The sequence below is a fragment of the Dinoponera quadriceps genome, unplaced genomic scaffold (assembly GCF_001313825.1).
Source record: "Dinoponera quadriceps isolate SergipeBrazil2010 unplaced genomic scaffold, ASM131382v1 scaffold2094, whole genome shotgun sequence".
Taxonomy (NCBI): domain Eukaryota; kingdom Metazoa; phylum Arthropoda; class Insecta; order Hymenoptera; family Formicidae; genus Dinoponera; species Dinoponera quadriceps.
Window position 1 is genome coordinate 520,133 of NW_014557105.1, and position 17,380 is coordinate 537,512.

Consider the following 17,380-nt stretch of genomic DNA (forward strand, 5'->3'; position numbering starts at 1 on the left):
ATTGCCGACCACGTGACCGACCCCTGGTAGACCAGTACTCTGACGCGACCGGAGAATAGCTTTTTCAAATTCGCGCGACGACGCGAGATACATCGGATGGTGCATCAAGCGAGCGTCGTTCTTGTTAGATACGCAGAAGAGGGATTTACAGCGATTTTCGTTGGAGTTGTCGTGTCGTTCCTTTTATTATTTCCTACCCTTTCGCAAATACCACGATGGATACCTCCGTATAATGACGTGGATATACTATTGGCGTACCGATGTACGCTCGCGCTACCGTGCGTATGCGAGGGATTCGTTCCACGACCTTCCTCTCTCGGCCGGCCGATGTTCGTTATAGCACGTGGACGACGCACTTGGTATTTTCCCGGCGAGTTCTCGGGATCTTCAGTCCTGCCGGCCGGATCGGTCGGTCGGCGGATTTTCCTAACGGAGCTCGGAGCCATGCTCGCAAATCCTTCCTTCTCTTCAGTCGACAAGATAATCTCAAATATATACTTTTCTTCGATTCTGAACGCTCCGATTTACAAAAGATACAATGTTATGTTAATGAGAACGACTCGTATTGGAGTTATGTACACAACACAGTGGCGTTATATTTTAAAAGATATAACATCGAGCACGATAGAGAAAAGTTCCGCCAAACGGCAATTTTCTTCGGCACGCATTAATACAAAGATCGGTATACTTGCATACAATCAGTTCGACTTTTGTACTCGTCATAAATGTAGCTGTAGTCGAAGATCGCGCTTACTCTAACCGTAATCCAATCTAACTAATTCGAGAGCATCGGGAGATAAAAAAAGACACGTGTCGTAGTAGTGGGTTACAAATGGAAATAATCTCGTACGATCGGTTCCTCAGTAATGACGCAGATATTTTTTATATCGCGCGTTACCGTGTGTTTACAATCCTTTTTTTTTATTTTATACAACTATTCTTACTTCGTTTCATCTATTATTACGGCAACATTATTCCTTTCGAGGTTGTTTATACTGTTGGATACTTCATATCTTTGTTCGGCATACATTCAATGCTGTCAGTGGTTTTCTTTAGTTTCTTTTATATAATATATATATATATATGTGTGTGTGTGTGTGTGTGTATATATATGCTTGCTTTTCTACCGCGATCGCATTGTTAAAAAGGAGAAGAAACAAGGTTCAGACTGCAAACGGCAGAAAGGGAAGCATATAGACGTGGAGAGAGAGTTAAATATAAAATGAAATCGCTATAACTGCTGTCTGTCTCGTTTATAGTTTTCTCGGTATAGTGTGGTTTTGTTGAAATCTTCTGGAAGGGACGCGGTTAAATGGAATGATGATTGGACGAGCGACGAGATCTGTAGTGAGGAAGAGAACCTGCGAAGAAAAGCAAAAGTAGACTATACATACGTAATTTTTAATTTATATTTAAAAAATACATATTATACATATACAGTTAGCGCCACGATAATACGACACAACGGATAGACCGATCGTAAGAGTCAAGAAATGAAAAATAAAGTCGCGCTTCTCTCTCTCTCTCTCTCTCTCCCTCTCTCTCTCTCAGTGTGTTACAAAAGTAAAAATATTGCGGGACATCCATTATAAAACACATTCACAAATGAACAGAAATGGACATTGATATTTATTATCTCGCTGCGATACTTCCTAGGATACGTGTGAAAACGCGTAGATCTCATGGGCCACGGCAACTCACCGGCGATTACAACGCGAATTGCACTGCGGTCGCGAGTGAGGATTTTCGTTAGTATGGCTGGTGCCTCTGATTTTGGCGACCACCACCTCTTTGCTTGCCGCCATAGCCTGAGCCTCCTGAAACATGCCGTCACCGTACAGTTAGTATACCTGGTTAGAATGATCTCTTATTACGCAAATTATTCATTAACTACTTATATAAATTAAACAAGTCTCTTGCAACGTGACACACGCAAAACAGCTCGATATACGCGTTACGTCATACATTAACAACTAACATTTCATACGAAAAAAAAGAAAAAAAAAGAAAAAAATATATACATATATATATTTTTTTTATTACTATACAATTATTACCACTATGCTAATACTACAACTATTTCTATATAGCTACTGCTAATATATTACAGACATAATGTAAGATATAATGTAAGAACAAAGAGGCTACAGGCTAAGGTAGTAAGCTGTACACTATCTGGAACGATACCCTTCCTCTCTGACAGACGTGTGAAGGTGTATTCACAACATCGTCAACCCATTTTTTTTTGTTACTGTAATAATATGGTATAAGCAACAACATAGACTAACAGTAAGCAACGAAATGACAGAAAAGAAGCATGGGAATCAAACGGAATCTCTCTCTCTTTAACCCCGAGCGTACATCAATGCTCCTACATAGAATATTGAAAATCAATGTAATCAATTAAGAGGAATTCACTCGACGAAGCTACAGAACTTTCACGCGACGATTCATCTCGAATCGGAAGTCGCGCCCAAATAGTCACTCTTTCTCTCTCTCAACGCTCAAACAGCCGAAAGATTACTCTCTAATGGGATGGGTTAAACAATTTCTAACGGTGGCAAAGCGTCAACAAATTGAACGGAGAGAAAAAAAGGGGTGGAGAAACAGAGATAGAGCGAAAAAATACAAGTTCATGGGTAGAGTATCAAGGGACGCTGATGCGTACCTTTACCGCGTGCACCACCGCGCCCGCCCGCGTAGCCACCTTCGTAATTACCACCGCCATAGCCATAGCCATCTGCGTTTCATGAAACACACGATACAAGAGACAATGGAGTCAGCATCCGCCGCCGTCGTACAGCGAGCAAATAGAAAATTTAAAAAGAAAACAAAAAAAAAAGAAAAAAATTAAAAAGAAAATCAACGCCCGCGATGTTCCGCGAAAATCTACGTCCGAGAACGGACACGGAGGGTAATAAAAGTATCTCCGGAGAATCGCCGGGAAACGGATCGCTCGAGCGACGGAATACAACACCTCACCCTGCGTATGTGTTATGTAACTTACATGTACGAGCGAATTGACCTGCTACAAAAATATGTATGTATGTGTGTGTGTGTACGCGCGGCGCGAGGGAGAAATATGACGATAATTACCGCCGTAACCGCTGTAGTCGTAGCCACCGTAGCCTCCGTAACCGCCGCCATAATAATCATAACCGCCATAACCGTCGTAGCCACCACCGTAGCCACCCTGGCCGTACCCACCACCGTAACCGCCGCCGTAGCCCTGTCCCCAGCCGCCCTGTCCACCGAATCCACGACCTCGTCCACCTCGAGCGCCTCTACCGCGACCCATCATTCCACCGCGCATCCCGTACGTGCCGTCTACAGGTTTGGGCGTCGCCTTTTTCACGTCCACCTGAAGGAGAGCTCGGGATCAATTGGGAGAAACAGAGGACAAACGCCGGTTGCCGACTAATTAGGCGAAAGTTCAACGAGAGTGTTCTCGCCGAGTGGCGATGAGAGAAGCCGAGAAAACTTACCGCTTTTCCATTGATAGTCTGTTTCGGCGTCTTGAGTAATTCATTGACTACCTGTTCAGATTCGAATGTAATAAAGCAGAACGCTTTTCTCTGGTTCTTTGTTTTGTCGAACGGCATCTCCACTTCAACGATCTGGAAAGTCGAACGTGATGAATCGATATCGGCCTGGCCATCGGTTTTTCAATTTTTAACCGAGTGTGATACTTACATTACCAAACTGTGAGAAGAAGTTTTTGATATCGTCGTCGGACAGTTCCGTCGAAAGGCCGCCAACGAAGATTTTGCCGTGTCTGGCCTTCGCCTTCTTCGGATCGACCTTCTTGTTGTTGATAACGTGATCACCGGCCGACATGATCTGCACGGGGAAAATAGTTACTTGGTTATCATGTGAACAATAGAAATATTACTGCTAACTTAGTGCCGTATTGGAACTTCGTTCAGTTTCCTTTCAACGTTAAATTATATACGGTTTTGTAAGTAAACGAGAAATAAGAGCCAACGCAGTTTTAGTTGCGGATAATATAACATAAAAAATAGATTTAATGTGAACTTATTGCGAAATTTCCTTTTTTTTGGGCTGAGCTCAGCCTAGATAAAAGTCTAGATAAGAAAGAATCAAATACCTTGTCAAGAGCTTCGGCTTTGGCAAAGACAATGAAGGCAAAACCCCTCGATCTCCCCGTGTTGGGGTCTGTCTTAACATTAATACTCTCAATCTCTCCATATGTGCTAAAATGATCTCTTAATTCCTCTGAAACGCAGAAACATAACGGGTTAGAAACGCCCGCTAATCTTCCCCCGTCGAAGATAAAGTGCAGTTTTATCCTCGACGACTTTTACTTAAGGCTCTTGAGTAGTAGCTGCAACTGTCTCCTTGTTTGGTGATGTCAAAAGCGAGAAAATGCATGTCAAAAATTCTTGCGTTATACGTTCAAATAAAAAGATATACAAAATGACATTTGTGATCGATTCAGTATACTTGTAAAATAGTCCGTACACTTTTCTTTTACTCGAACAAGCAATAAATAGTCGTAAAATTAACATTGACAAAATCATGAGAAAGGAGGTTAAAAAGACTTCCGTGTCAAATTAATTTTGCGGCTGTTTATTAATTGTTCGAGTAAGAGAAAAGTGGACGTATAATTTTACAAGTGTATTGAATCGATCACAAATGTCATTTTGTGAGTGTATCTTTTTATTTCAACGTATAACGCAAGAATTCTTGACATGCGTTTTCTCATTTCTGACGTCATCAAACAAGGACAGTTGCAGCGATTATCCCAAGAGCCTTAATTTATCTGGCTAAGTATACGGCACAGGACTTACTGTCAGTTGTCTCCCAGCTCAAGCCACCGACAAATAACTTTCTGTAAACAATAAGCAGAAATACAATTTTTAAATAAATGAAATGGAAGAGTAACTCTCTTGCCGCCCTAACTTTTCGACCGCTATCGCGGCGCTTACGACTGCGGTTTATTGTTTCAATTGAATTTTTACAGGCACACTATGTATTAAAAGTAAAAAATGAAAGAGTAATAGAGAAATTGAATGTGCCTATATATCAATCATATAGAGTCCTGATTACTTCCGGTCAACCTGCAAAGCAATGGAACTAATTTATTTTTACCAAAAGAGAGGCTCGGGATATAGGATCTTTACAGAGAAAGAGACACTGCACTAACGAAGCTACTTTGCTGTTTGCAAGGAAAATTTACGCAAAGACGATTCGAGAGAATGTACAAATTCCTGTGCAAAGTCAGAGCCGTACTAGAAACTTAATAAAGTGATAGATTTGATGATCCATGATGCTATCTGGAAAAAGGGGCACTGCAAAACAATTTTGATGTATTTATACAAGTGTGAGTTACACATTGCTCGTATTGGAATTCCAATTGCAGCAACAGAAAAATACAACAGGTGTTGTCCTACATATGTAGATTTGGAAAAATAAACACGTTCCTTGCATGAGACTAAACAAGATAGTTACATTTCTGACAGCAAGAGGTAAAGTTACAATACCATTACCTAGAACAAATGAACTCTGATAAAGTTATACGTACGTTATATTATACAAAAGTTACATACGCAGTTGCTACGCGATAGCGTAGTGAAATTGAAGTTACGAGGAGAGACGGCTTTGCGCGCACCACAGGCAACTCGATTTGAACACCACAACATGTTCGTCAAAAAAACATTAAAGGAAAAGTATTCTTTTGTGAAAAAAAAGGTACATATACATATGCAATATATGTATGTATCGTGTGTTATGTGTGTGTATATGTGTATGTGCGTGTGGAGACAAAACGCATCAAAAAGAGCAAAGTACTGTTATTAACGATGATCCAAATAAGCTACAACTCCAGTTGACATACAGCTGCCCCTAAAGAAAATATAAATAACTTCTCTAACGTAAAAAATCCCGATTATTAATTGGCCCAAATTAGTGGCACGTGTGGTAGGATCGACTGCAACTCTATATTGGAAAGCTAAAAATTAATTTCCATATGATACAGATTAACGTGTTGGTCACTGATGCATGATTTTGCTCTGTTCTTATTTCACACTCTCTTTTTTTTTGCTCTTTTCTTTTCTTACTTTCTGTTATCTTTATTTAACTTCTCTCTAAGCAACATATTATATCGGCACAACATTACATTCAGACACTCGTACAATTTTTCATGGTTCGTCAACGAGGCTTACATTACACACGACTGAGTCTCGAGTCATTGAGATACACTTTTCCGTACTTTTCTTTTTATTTTCGCATTTTCAAATAACAAGCTGCAATATGTACACTTTGCTGTTTCTTTCGCTCTATCTTTCCTTTAACTTTTTTTTTTCCGGCGGTGTTTAGTCTGTATTTATATACGTTTTTTTTATCAATAGATATATATATATATCATTTTTGTATATCATCTAGGGCTGATGATAAATACCATGGGTACCAGTTACTCGCCGGTATCTGTTGTCAGGTCAGGTCACAGTTAGCCCGTTGCAAGTAGCCCGCCATAATCGCACCGGGACGTTTGCCACCTGCAGACCAAGTCACATAAACTGCGTTAATGGCGTTCAGCTATCGGAGATGTATGGATTCGCCCTAGTGTCTCTGTGCATTGTTCATGCCCAATATAATCCAAATATCACTCGACAGCGGAAATTACTCTACGTATTATCCAGCAGGCAAGGTATGTGTCACTGCGACACATATTTGATCTCAAGTAATTTGACTCGACTTCCAGCGCTCTCGTGTCGCCAAGGAACATGATGAACTTGAACTCGATGCGGATCGCTCGCACATTAATTCCGACCCCAAAGTCATTCACGAGGCTTCGCACTTCAATTCAGAGATCCCAGACAAGCATGGACGCATTGTCAATCGTTTTGGGCAATTGACTAATCTGAATTTGACTGTAATGTACTGTGAATAAGGACAGATGACTCGCAACTGATCAAACTGGATTTCAAAATTATACTCTATAAAAAAAAATAATACAATACACAAGTGTCATATATTCTTATAAAGTATATATAAATAGGATCTACAGATATACATACAAACTCTTTATCAATGCTGAAATTGTGACTGCCCTCCATTAATTATAGGACTAGAAGAGAGTTAAACGGCTAAGTGAGAACAGAAAGAGAAATTTACAAAAAAAGTTAGAAAAGCTTGTGGAAACAGATAAACACATACCTCGTATAATCGTAGCACATGTATAGTCACAAATATAGTTAATTATAATTAATGTATAATTATATATATTTACCTTATTTTATATATTCATGTGACAAACAATATAAAATATATATATGTGTATATATATATGTATAAATATCAAACTGCAATTTACCACAAGTGCATTATCAATATGATGCAGTAAACTGTTCGACAATTCACATTTATTATCGTGTCAACAAATATACTCATTATTCCATTCATTGTGTAAATTCAGAGCATTGCTTAGTTAGACTCGTAGATGCCTGCGCGATAAATGCCAAATGCGAAGCTGCAAAGTGACGTTAAATCTGTTTGCGTCCCGTGTACCCTCTACGTCTCAGAAAGAGCAAAAAAAGAAACGAACACGGAGCGCATTTTTTGGTAAAGAAAAAAAGAGAAATGAAAACGCAAAACAACTCGCGGGAGAAAGACAGAGAGAGAGAGAGAGAGAGAAAGTGTGTACAGAATGAATCACGCTACGTGACTAATCTATATACATATATATCTATATATATATATCTATATCTATATATATCTCTCTCTCTCTCTCTCTCTCTTTCCCCCTCACTCTTTCCTTCCTGCCTCGTTCATCTTTCTTTCTTCTCTCCCGAACCGCACAAAAAAGTCTCTCGCCTACATCACGATAACGCGAATTCCGCTCGAACTGGCCCCGAGGAGCGCCGATGACGGAGAAAAAACGCAGCTGCGAGCGCGTCGTAGACGTGCGTCGCGAAAGAATCGCGCGGACGCCGGTTCGCGCGGCCGATGTGAACGGATTACGTTTTCGTCGGCTCGGCCATCGCCATTTTGTTCGTTCCGAAAGAGCAAGAAGACCAACGGCGGCGGGCCGGAAGGGGACAACGACGCCGAAGAATTTCGCGGGAAAGGGCGCGCAAAGTGCGATTAATGCACGCTCGGCGGTGCGGCGGCGGAGACGGAGGGGGTGAGCGCGAAAATCGGCTCGGATCGCACGGACGCTGTTTGAAGACACGAGAGATTCCTACCTGTCTTCCTGCGAGTCCTGGCCATTTTCCACGGCGTCGCCGCCACCGCCGATGCCGCCCTCAGCCTCGCCGTTCTTATCGAAATTTTGCTCCGCCACGTCGTCACTGAAGTCCTTGTTTTCTTGCTGATCCGCCATTGTTTACGCTGGCTTTGGCTACACACGCTGTATTAATGAATAAGGATTTAGAAAAGAATAGTGCGAACACTACAATCCTAACGGCGACGACGAGACACACCAGCGACAAAAGCGAGAGATAGTGAACGCCCCATGCGTCGGCTTTAGGACGCCAGCGCGCACCGCCACCTGCCGGCGGAATCTGCAGACTGTTGAGGCCGCAGAGACCAATGACGATGCGGATGAATGAACGCCGCCGTTGCGATTCAGGGACGCCCGGAAATCTGGTGTTGCAGATGAGCGGCAGATCGGCGTTCGAATCACGATCGTCGTGTTCGCGAATGGCGATCTCAAGCTGTCCTCGAACTCATCGCCGAACTCCAGGGGAATTTCGGATACGCACTTCTTAACTGCACCAAGTTGCACTATCTGCACTCGAAATGAAGCAGATGATAGGTCTACTCTTTTTACACACGTTCCGAAATATTTGTGATCTTTCTCTCTCTCTCTCACCGAGTGAAAGAGAATTAAATATACGTCCGCTTTATTTCAAGCACAATTTAATTGCTTACCAATTGAGTTACAAGGGCGGGTCTATTCCTTTTCTTTTTTTTTTCTTCCAACCAAACGAACCAACTCGCGTTCCGAAAGTCATCGAGAAGAATCTCGGGCACTCGTCGTTGACGATTTCGCGGCGACGGCGCAGAGCGCGCTGTGAAACGTCCATCGGAACCGTAAATCGGAAATCTCGATGTAACTGCGAGTCTCCGAGCACGCGTGGCGATATCATTTTCAAAGGTCAGGTCGCTGAGCGACGCGGAGTCGGACGAAGTTGTCGCAAGCTCGTCGTACTTCGACAGCTGACAACTCCACCGGGGCTCTCTCGGCCGCAGACACGATGACGTAGGACAACCACCGACCGACCGGCTGGCTTGTACTTTGAACGTCTCTCACACAAATATAACGCCAAGCGTACGCACACACACACACTCGAGCATTAATTAACCGCCCAGGAAAATGATACCGTACTAATTACCGCTTTGACGCGCGAGCCAAAGAGCGACTCAGCGACACAGTGCCGACCGGCATGGACAGTGCGCTCGCAGCTGTTATTTCTTGAAGACTGTCCAGGTAACGAACGAACACGTACGTGTCGCATATATAGTAGTCGCATATGCAAATGCTTATACAAATTCTCATTAACAAGTCTGATTGCGTTCATCGATAGCGTTGCCCCTCGAAAAAGCCTCATCATGGCCTCTGCCACGGAGCAGCAGCAGCAGCAACAGCAACAGACCACCCTAGAGTTTTACCAGGCGATGGCCGACTTCAAGAACATGTTTCCACAGATGGACGACGATGTGATAGAGGTGAGAGTTCTGTCGAAAATCAACACCGCTGTATCGTAACTTGGGATGTTCGCGACTCGTACATTCGCGCTCATTCTATTTTCGCTCACCAGGCTGTGCTGAGATCTAATCAGGGAGCTGTGGACACCACAATCGACCAGCTGCTCACAATGAGCACCGACAATGAGAATGAGAAAATCAGAAGCGAGCTGGAGCAGAAAGAGGAACTCCCAAACACGACCAAGTCACCCTCCAAGAAAGACTCTGGTAAATCATTAAAAAACATCCACAAGTGGCAGCCCCCATTGTTGGGACCGTTGCCGGACACCTTCCTGAGACTCCCTCAGCAAACGTCCGACGACAGTTTCGACTCGGCTTATCCGCAGGAGAACTCGATGCTGGAGGACGAGAGGATCGCCATGTTCCTTCAGAACGAGGAGTTCATGGCGGAGCTACGTTGGAACGAGGATTTCTTGTCTACATTGGAGCACGGTAAGCGATCGCGCTTTCGTTCACCGAAACGGCGGTACGTCCGATCCCGGATCTGAAAACCTTTTCTCTTTCCTCATGTAGATTCGAAACTTGAGAAATGCGGCGGCCAGACCGGCCACGACGACGAGGATCTGTTTAAAGAAAGACTGAGAAACATGGGCAAGAGTAAGTGCGCAACAGTTGGACAACAGTCGGGCTACTAACGATGTTCGCGCAGATTCCCCGCACGATTTCTCGGTAATCTAACGGCGTAAAACGTTGTTGCAGTGTCACGGCGTAAGTTCGCGCAGCTCACGAAAGTATTCACTCGCAGTAAAAAGCGCGGCGGCAGGCAACTGCTGCCGCCCACGGCATCCTGCGACGATCTCCTGGATCCGGAGGAGTCATCCAGACCACAGTCCTAAGGAAGACACTCGTATACCTACGGTATACCTCGTAGGAACGTCCGTACTCCTCCCGCCTCGTCGAGAGGCTCTCGGGGACTCGGCGAGCGAAGCTTAACGTAATTTAGATGTCACGTCGGAAACAAGCATATCTATATGTCGTTGTAACGCGGCGGACGCGATAGTCGCGCGTGGAATCGTACGAGGTATAAGTTAATTAGTTATTTAGGTTCGTCGTCGCTCGCGCAACCGCGATTAGCCGCACGGGGATGACGAAGTCGCAAGGCTGAGACTGATCTCGGTATACGGCGAGGAAATTGGAAAGCTCTTTAAGTCCCGTTCTACAATAGATGTTTTTCAGCTTTACGTCTTAGGAAATTGACCAATCACGGTCGATTATTCTCCTCACGTTCGACCGCGATTGGTCAATTTCTTAAGGCTTAGAGCTTAAATTATCTTTGCAGACCCCGCTCGAGAAAAAAAAAAACAGCGAGACGCTTGGTTGAAAGGTTAAAAGATTATCAAAATATCCGTGTGTCAGGAATTAGGCCGACACATGTGCCACGTAGAGCGATAGCGCGTTAATTAATATCGATGTATTTCCCCCGGTAAGGTAGAGATCTGTTTCAATTCCGACGAGTTCGATGTGATATTGTTTACGATGTATCGACGATGCGGAATTTCGGTTGTTATTTGTTTCTTTTTCGACAGATTTAACGTTTCGTTGCGACGTGTCTCCACGTTGCTCGCGATCGTCTTGAGATACCCGCTTGGATTCGGTATCGCGCACGGCGATCGCATCGCAAAACTGGAGCGCGATGGGGCTCCCACGGAGAATCTCACGGGGCGATTTTGTTTGATCGCGAAGTGCGCGCGTTGCGTTCGCTTTGTTTCGATTTGTTAGCGTATGCGTTTTACGACTATGAGGCTGGTCGATCGTGTTGTATATATATATACACGTCTGTGTCTATTGTGCGCCGACAGCGCGTTAATGTTGTTAGGAAGGGCGAGCTTTTGATCGGCAATTTAGAAGCAACGCCGACTCGACTATCGGATCTGATCCTTTCGAAAGGTCGAACTCTTCGGAAAATAGAGATGCAACGATCTTCGAAACGATCGATTCGTCGGGAAAGAAAGAAAAAAAGAAAACAAGTGGATGAAGGTTCACGTCACATTCCTACGAAAGTTGTGCCACTCTTACGATTCGTTTACGTCCCGTGGTGCGGTGCTCGCTTGGCTGTTTTGATGACTCTCACCCGATAAAATCGACTTAATCTCGCTTGATAGAGGTCGTCAACTTGAATTGGTATTACTTTAGTGATCGCCGATCGAGTGATCGAGTGAGTCGATCTGAAACTCGAAACACACCACGGAACGTCACAACACCGCGCGCCTTCGTCCATTTATTCCTTCGATTCTGCGGTTGCGATTACACACACACGACATACATACACAAACACAAGGTGCGGTACAACGTATCAGTGCACCCATCCTTAAACGTAATAAATCCTAGTCACTCAGTCTAGCCATTATTTATTGAACAGGAATCTGATATTGTAACGATATATTGTGAATGTAGAAAATTATTTATAAAAATAACCATAGTCTAAGTCATTTACAGACACAACAGTATGTGCTACAACGGACACGTTATGTACGAGAATAAATGGAAGAGAAGCCGGATCTCGAGTCGCATTGATTTGGAACTCCGCGTATTAGGCCCGTGTCATCAAACCGAGCATTGGGAATAGAGATTGCGGAATAGAAATTAAAGATTAGAGATGCGAATTCAGCAAAATCAACTTCTAAAGCTAATCTCAATCCCGGTTCGTTACCTCCTCCGGCTGAAGTTCCAACTCGCGATCCTTCATCTCCCATATTCTAGTCCGATATTTTCGTCTCGCTTTTTCAACTTAAGACCCGAAATGCTATCGTACATATATTCGTCTGAGCCTTCATGGCTGCCCAACTCCCTCTGAATCGCTCGAAGTCGATCTGAGTGGCCAGCAACAGTGGCGGACGGGTGACTCTTCGAGGCCTGATGCGGATACTATTTCGGGAGCCTGTAACTTACGAGTCGCTAAAAAGCTCATCAAGCTTGTGAAAAGTAATTAAGAAGTAAATGAGAAGGGATAACTGGAATGTGGCCTCTTTCCGACGAGGGCCCTGATGATTCAGCATCGTTAGCTCCTGTACAGGATATCCCATTTTAATGGAAACAACAACTTGTATTAGAACGAGGCACCTTGTAAAAATCCGCCACTGATCGGTAAGGAAACAGGTGGAGCGCGAGGTGCTCTTAATCGCGTGATCAAAGCCGAGCAAGCGTCTCGCGCTACGTGTCGGGCTGCTTGAAGAACACCCTGGCGCCGGAGAGGCTGTAGTACAACAGCTGGAACTCGGCGTTCCTCTCGGCCAGACGTTTCAACGTGAGCGCTCTGGTTTGCTGGAGCTTCTCGTCGCCGTGGTCGTCCTTGCTCTCGGCGGCGTGTCTCTCCTGGCTGATATGCTGCTCCACCGTCTTGAACCAGTGCAGCCCGTCCAGCTCGGCGCTTTGGTCCAGCAGGGCGTTGATGTAGGCGATGCCCATGGCGAAACCGTCGTCGGTGAAGGCAGCGCCCTGCTGATTCTTCTTGAACATCTTCTCCTTGTTGGAGACGGAATTGTCGGCGAAACTGAGCGTCAACGGCGGCACGATCGCGTAGAACTGCTGCAGGTGGTAGGACTTGGTGTCGCGGAATGCCGACGCGAACACGTCCACCAGCAGCTTGAAGTACTGGATGCCCTCGGTGAAGTTGCGCACCAGGTCGGCGATATCGGCCTCGAGTCGACCGGCTGCGGCCTGCGTGCTCGCGCTGTAATTCAGCCCGCGGCACAACGATTCGAACGGCACCGTTCGCTCGATATCCGGCAGGAAGGACACCGCGTTCGAGCTGGCGTGGAGGCCGCCCGAACGGATCAGCCGCACGTAGCCCAGCGCGTTGCCGATCTGCGTGATCAGCTGCCGAAACTGGTCCAGGTAGCTCAGCCCGTCGGCGGTCATGCCCAGCTTCCGGATACCTTTCTGGAACTTCTCCGCCCGCTCGTACGTGTAAGGAGCGCCACCGGCCTCCCGTTGCGTCCGCACGAACCTGATGTCACGCATCAGCCGCGACTTGATGTGCTCGTCGAAGAGGAACTGCGAGAAGGTGTGCAGCTTGACGCGCAGGAACTGGTAGACGAAGTTCACCGTGGTGCTCATAATGCCGGTGCCGTGGGTGCGGATCGAGTTGGCGATGTGCCTGATGCCGATGGTGTTCAGGTGCTTGTTGCCGCTGCTGTGCTCCACGAACGTCTGCGTGTTCAGGTTGTACAGGTACCTGCCGGCGAACACAGGGCAATCAGCTTCCCGAAACGAGACGGGTTTAGCCGTTTCTTTTTTATCAAGAAATATACAAGTGTGACTCCGAAAGTTACGATAAGAAGGGAACGTTAACACCTGACTTATGAGAGCCAACCCGCTGTTGTTGTTGCAGTTTGTTAATCTCGCGCTTTACAAATATGTTACTTTCTTCAGTTTGAATAAAGACAATTCGAAGAGGATCTAACGAGTCGTGCAAATTAAAAGTTTGAAGAAACTCATCGCAAATCCAAACAGAAAAAAAGTTCGAGAAAAAAAACGGACGCGTCGAATGCGATCTACTATTCCTAAACAGACTACATTTTTCATGCGACCACGAGAAACGCAGAGAAACTTAAGATCTAAAATCCGCCGGTTCGCCTATTTTTGATCGAAGGTAGCTGAGAAGTAACATGTTACTCGTGACACCGTTACTTTTTAAGTTAGCCTTTCCAGCAACATTACATTTTTCTCGGATAACATATTCTCTTTAACAAGTTATTCTTCCTGGATGAGTAACGTCAACGGTCATTTTGGAGGAGTGATTTCTCCAGCTCTGTTCTCTTTGACATATTCAACAACGTCGAATAAGTACCTGGAAACGAACACGTGAATGTTGCGCATGATCTCGAGAGCGTCGAGGCCCTGCTCCAGAGTCTGGGTCGGCAAATGATCCTGCACGGTATCCAGGCCCATCTTATAGCTGGCCAAGGCGTGCATCGTTCGGTAGGTCCTCCAATCGTGCAGGGCCACGGTCGTTAGATTGTAGAACATATCGTCCAGGTAGTGCTCGACGAACCTCTTGGCGCAGACCATATTCTCGGCCAGGGGCAACGGGGGCGCCCGCACCACCCTGCAGCCGTCTTTAGCGCCGACGTTGAAGGGATTCGTGGAGTCGAGTTTGAGATGCGCGTGCACGTGCAGCCGCAGACTGGTCTCGATCTCGTGGCAGGCGGGCTTCAGCACGCTCTTCACCAGGGTCTCCCTGAGCTCCACGATGCGCTTGTCCCTCAGCTCGCCCGACTCCTGCTCGCCCACGGCGCTGTTAAAGGCGGCGAACAGGTGGGAGAGATGGTAAACGCTGGAGTTGCCGTCGACGATCGAGGTGAAGTACGCCGGCAGCATGTTCTGATGATGCAGCAGCAACGAGTAGTCGCAGAGGTCGTCGACGGACTCGTACAACTCGGCCACGGAGTCGTAGCTGTCCAACAGGTACCTCAGCTTCACCACGTCCTCCTCGCGAAACGTGTCGGTCAGCTGGTTGGCGCAGGCGAGGGCGCAGCGCACTATCAGCCGGCGGTCTGCGCTCGCCGGGCCGCCCATCAGCCGCATGCTCAGTCCTATCAAGGACAAAGCGTCCAGCCGTTCCCTGCTGTAGCCCTTGTCCTTTTGCACGAGGCCTTTACGCGCGGTCTCCAGCAGAGCCAGCACGTAATAAGCCATATATTGCAGCACCTGGGCCTGCGACTGCACCACGACCGGCCCGAGCGCATGGAACATCGTCTCCAGGGACTTCTGCAGCTCCACCAGCCTGCAAATCAGCTGCACCGTGCCGCGGTTCATCGGCTTCGACAGCGAGGCGTGTAGATTCGTCACGAACGAGATGGTCTCCTTCATCTGGGACAATAGAGCCAACAGGTCGGTGAGCAAAGTGCGCTTCTGGCCTATGTCCGAAACCTGGAGATTGATCCTCGTCAGGATGCTCAGCATCTCCACGCACCAAGCGGTCGCTCTGTGTATCAGATTGTTCACGGTGTGCGGTAATCTCTGGATTCGCGCCTGCAGGATCTTCTCGCCCACCTGCGGACTCACCGCGTTACCGGTCTCCTTCGGCACGATGTCGCTGAGGAACTTGCTCGGCACCCACACGACGTTCCCTATCAACGTGACCGCGTAGAACCTCTTGTTCGCTTCCAACACCCTCTTGATCAGCTTCTTGTCGCAGGAGCCGAGCAGCTTGATCGCAACCACGATGCCGACGTTGACTCTTATCCAGTTCTTGTTCAACGCGGCGTGATCGCTCGACTTACTCTCCACGTCCGTCATCGTGTTCTTCAGGTAGCTGACGATCTGCTCGTTCATCAACGGACCCTTGGTCACGTCCATCACGTGCTCGATAGCTCTCAGAAACATATTCCGTCGCAGCAGCTTCTCCTGCAGGTCCCTCAAGAGATGATCGAAAGTCTCCAGCTTCGTCTCGGCGACCCCGAACTGCGACGGATTGTGCATCATAGAGCGCACGTGCATCCTGTACTTCTTCCATTGCTCCACTATCGCCGGCTGCGCATCGACGATCTCGTCGAGGGTCGTGAGGATCACAAACAGGTCCACGAAGGCTTCTATCAAGGCTGGCAGATAGATATCGTGAACACCGCCCGACAGACTCGCCAACTGCTGAGTAGTCAGGTACACGACAGTTGACATTCGGTTGGCAAAGATAGACAGATCCTGAAGATCAGACAGCAGCTTGGTCACGTCGATGAGGTCGTCGTCCATACACCTCTCCCCGTGCGCAAAGAGCTTCGCGTAGAATCCAGCAGCTTCCACCTTCAGCAACCTGATTTCCCTGCATGTACCTGCCACCGCCGCCAGCAACTTGGACAAGACTTTGTTCTCCATCTCCACCAGGGAGATGATGCTGATGTCCTCGGTAGTTTTGTACACTAGCCGCACGGGACCCTCCACGACATACTCCAAGGCAGAGTCGTTTCCCCAGGACTTCTCCACCAAGTTCTCGAAGAACTCCCCGTACTTCCGCAGGTGCATCGCACCCGCGGCTTTGTAGATGCTCTCGTCCTTCTTGGAATTCCATCCTGGTGGCTCTATCATCTTTGGTCAGCAAAGCCCTGTGATGAGGCATGACGATTATTAGAAATGTATAGAATTGAATGAAGGTTAAATTTTGTGAAATTTATGTGTTACTTGATATATAATTTTGTTGCTTTCCAGCGAAAAACACAAGTCTGGCCACATCATCATCTGTCCTTATTTCGTATTTGATAAACAAAAGGATAACAGATGATATAACCAATGTCGATTTGATTCCTCTTGCTGGAAAACAACCGACATCACTTACCTTACACATGTATTGTACTTATTTTATAACCGAATTCGAACAATATATTAGTATCTTCTTATTATCTGATCGCTGCGCATTATTCTAATTTCGCACGTCATCTGCATCATCACTGATATTCCCTCCCTATCGAAACGATTAAAACTACCTCAAGTTACACACGTTGACAGTTAGTTGCAGGTCTCTGATAGTCCAGTCAAACCATCATTGGATTCTCTTGTTCGAGGTAGATGGCAATAGGGATGCATGCAGGTACCAACAATCAGTACTATTGCTCGGTTGGTAAATATATCCGACTCTTATTCACACATATTAATCTTATTTTTCTTACGAACAATCTTACTCTCGCACGTGTTAAGATACCCTCCCTCTCTACGT

The 17,380-nt window shown here is 46.2% G+C and overlaps 4 protein-coding genes across 11 annotated transcripts; 1 reads left to right on the top strand and 3 right to left on the bottom strand.

The window, feature by feature from the left end:
* Positions 1–486: 486 nt before the first annotated feature.
* LOC106748690 (RNA-binding protein squid) lies at positions 487–8,456 on the bottom strand. Of its 7 annotated transcripts, none has more exons than XM_014627480.1 (9): positions 8,208–8,454; positions 4,812–4,852; positions 4,109–4,236; positions 3,694–3,840; positions 3,486–3,617; positions 3,208–3,361; positions 2,669–2,740; positions 1,702–1,817; positions 1,284–1,361 (listed from the first exon to the last, which is right to left on the bottom strand). In XM_014627480.1, the coding sequence occupies exons 1-8, from the start codon at positions 8,342–8,344 to the stop codon at positions 1,750–1,752; spliced, it is 879 nt and encodes a 292-aa protein (XP_014482966.1). In that variant the 5' UTR covers positions 8,345–8,454; the 3' UTR covers positions 1,284–1,361; positions 1,702–1,749. The 7 variants fall into 7 exon arrangements, with proteins under 7 accessions (XP_014482968.1, XP_014482963.1, XP_014482965.1 ...); XM_014627476.1 differs by having other exon boundaries at positions 3,097–3,361; XM_014627482.1 differs by lacking the exon at positions 1,702–1,817 and having other exon boundaries at positions 487–1,361; positions 8,208–8,456.
* On the bottom strand, positions 8,388–9,523 carry LOC106748635. The gene is made up of 3 exons (XM_014627346.1): positions 9,388–9,523; positions 8,896–9,272; positions 8,388–8,752 (listed from the first exon to the last, which is right to left on the bottom strand). The coding sequence occupies exons 1-3, from the start codon at positions 9,521–9,523 to the stop codon at positions 8,414–8,416; spliced, it is 852 nt and encodes a 283-aa protein (XP_014482832.1). The 3' UTR covers positions 8,388–8,413.
* On the top strand, positions 9,030–12,230 carry LOC106748691 (CUE domain-containing protein 1). Of its 2 annotated transcripts, none has more exons than XM_014627485.1 (5): positions 9,030–9,454; positions 9,552–9,693; positions 9,786–10,164; positions 10,246–10,329; positions 10,432–12,230. In XM_014627485.1, the coding sequence occupies exons 2-5, from the start codon at positions 9,577–9,579 to the stop codon at positions 10,566–10,568; spliced, it is 717 nt and encodes a 238-aa protein (XP_014482971.1). In that variant the 5' UTR covers positions 9,030–9,454; positions 9,552–9,576; the 3' UTR covers positions 10,569–12,230. The 2 variants fall into 2 exon arrangements, with proteins under 2 accessions (XP_014482971.1, XP_014482970.1); XM_014627484.1 differs by having other exon boundaries at positions 9,031–9,469.
* Positions 12,064–17,169, bottom strand: LOC106748688 (WASH complex subunit 7). Its single transcript, XM_014627475.1, has 3 exons — positions 17,003–17,169; positions 14,522–16,772; positions 12,064–13,906 (listed from the first exon to the last, which is right to left on the bottom strand). Exons 2-3 carry the CDS (start codon positions 16,753–16,755, stop codon positions 12,883–12,885), a joined length of 3,258 nt encoding a protein of 1,085 aa, XP_014482961.1. The 5' UTR covers positions 16,756–16,772; positions 17,003–17,169; the 3' UTR covers positions 12,064–12,882.
* Between the last annotated feature and the right edge of the window lie 211 nt (positions 17,170–17,380).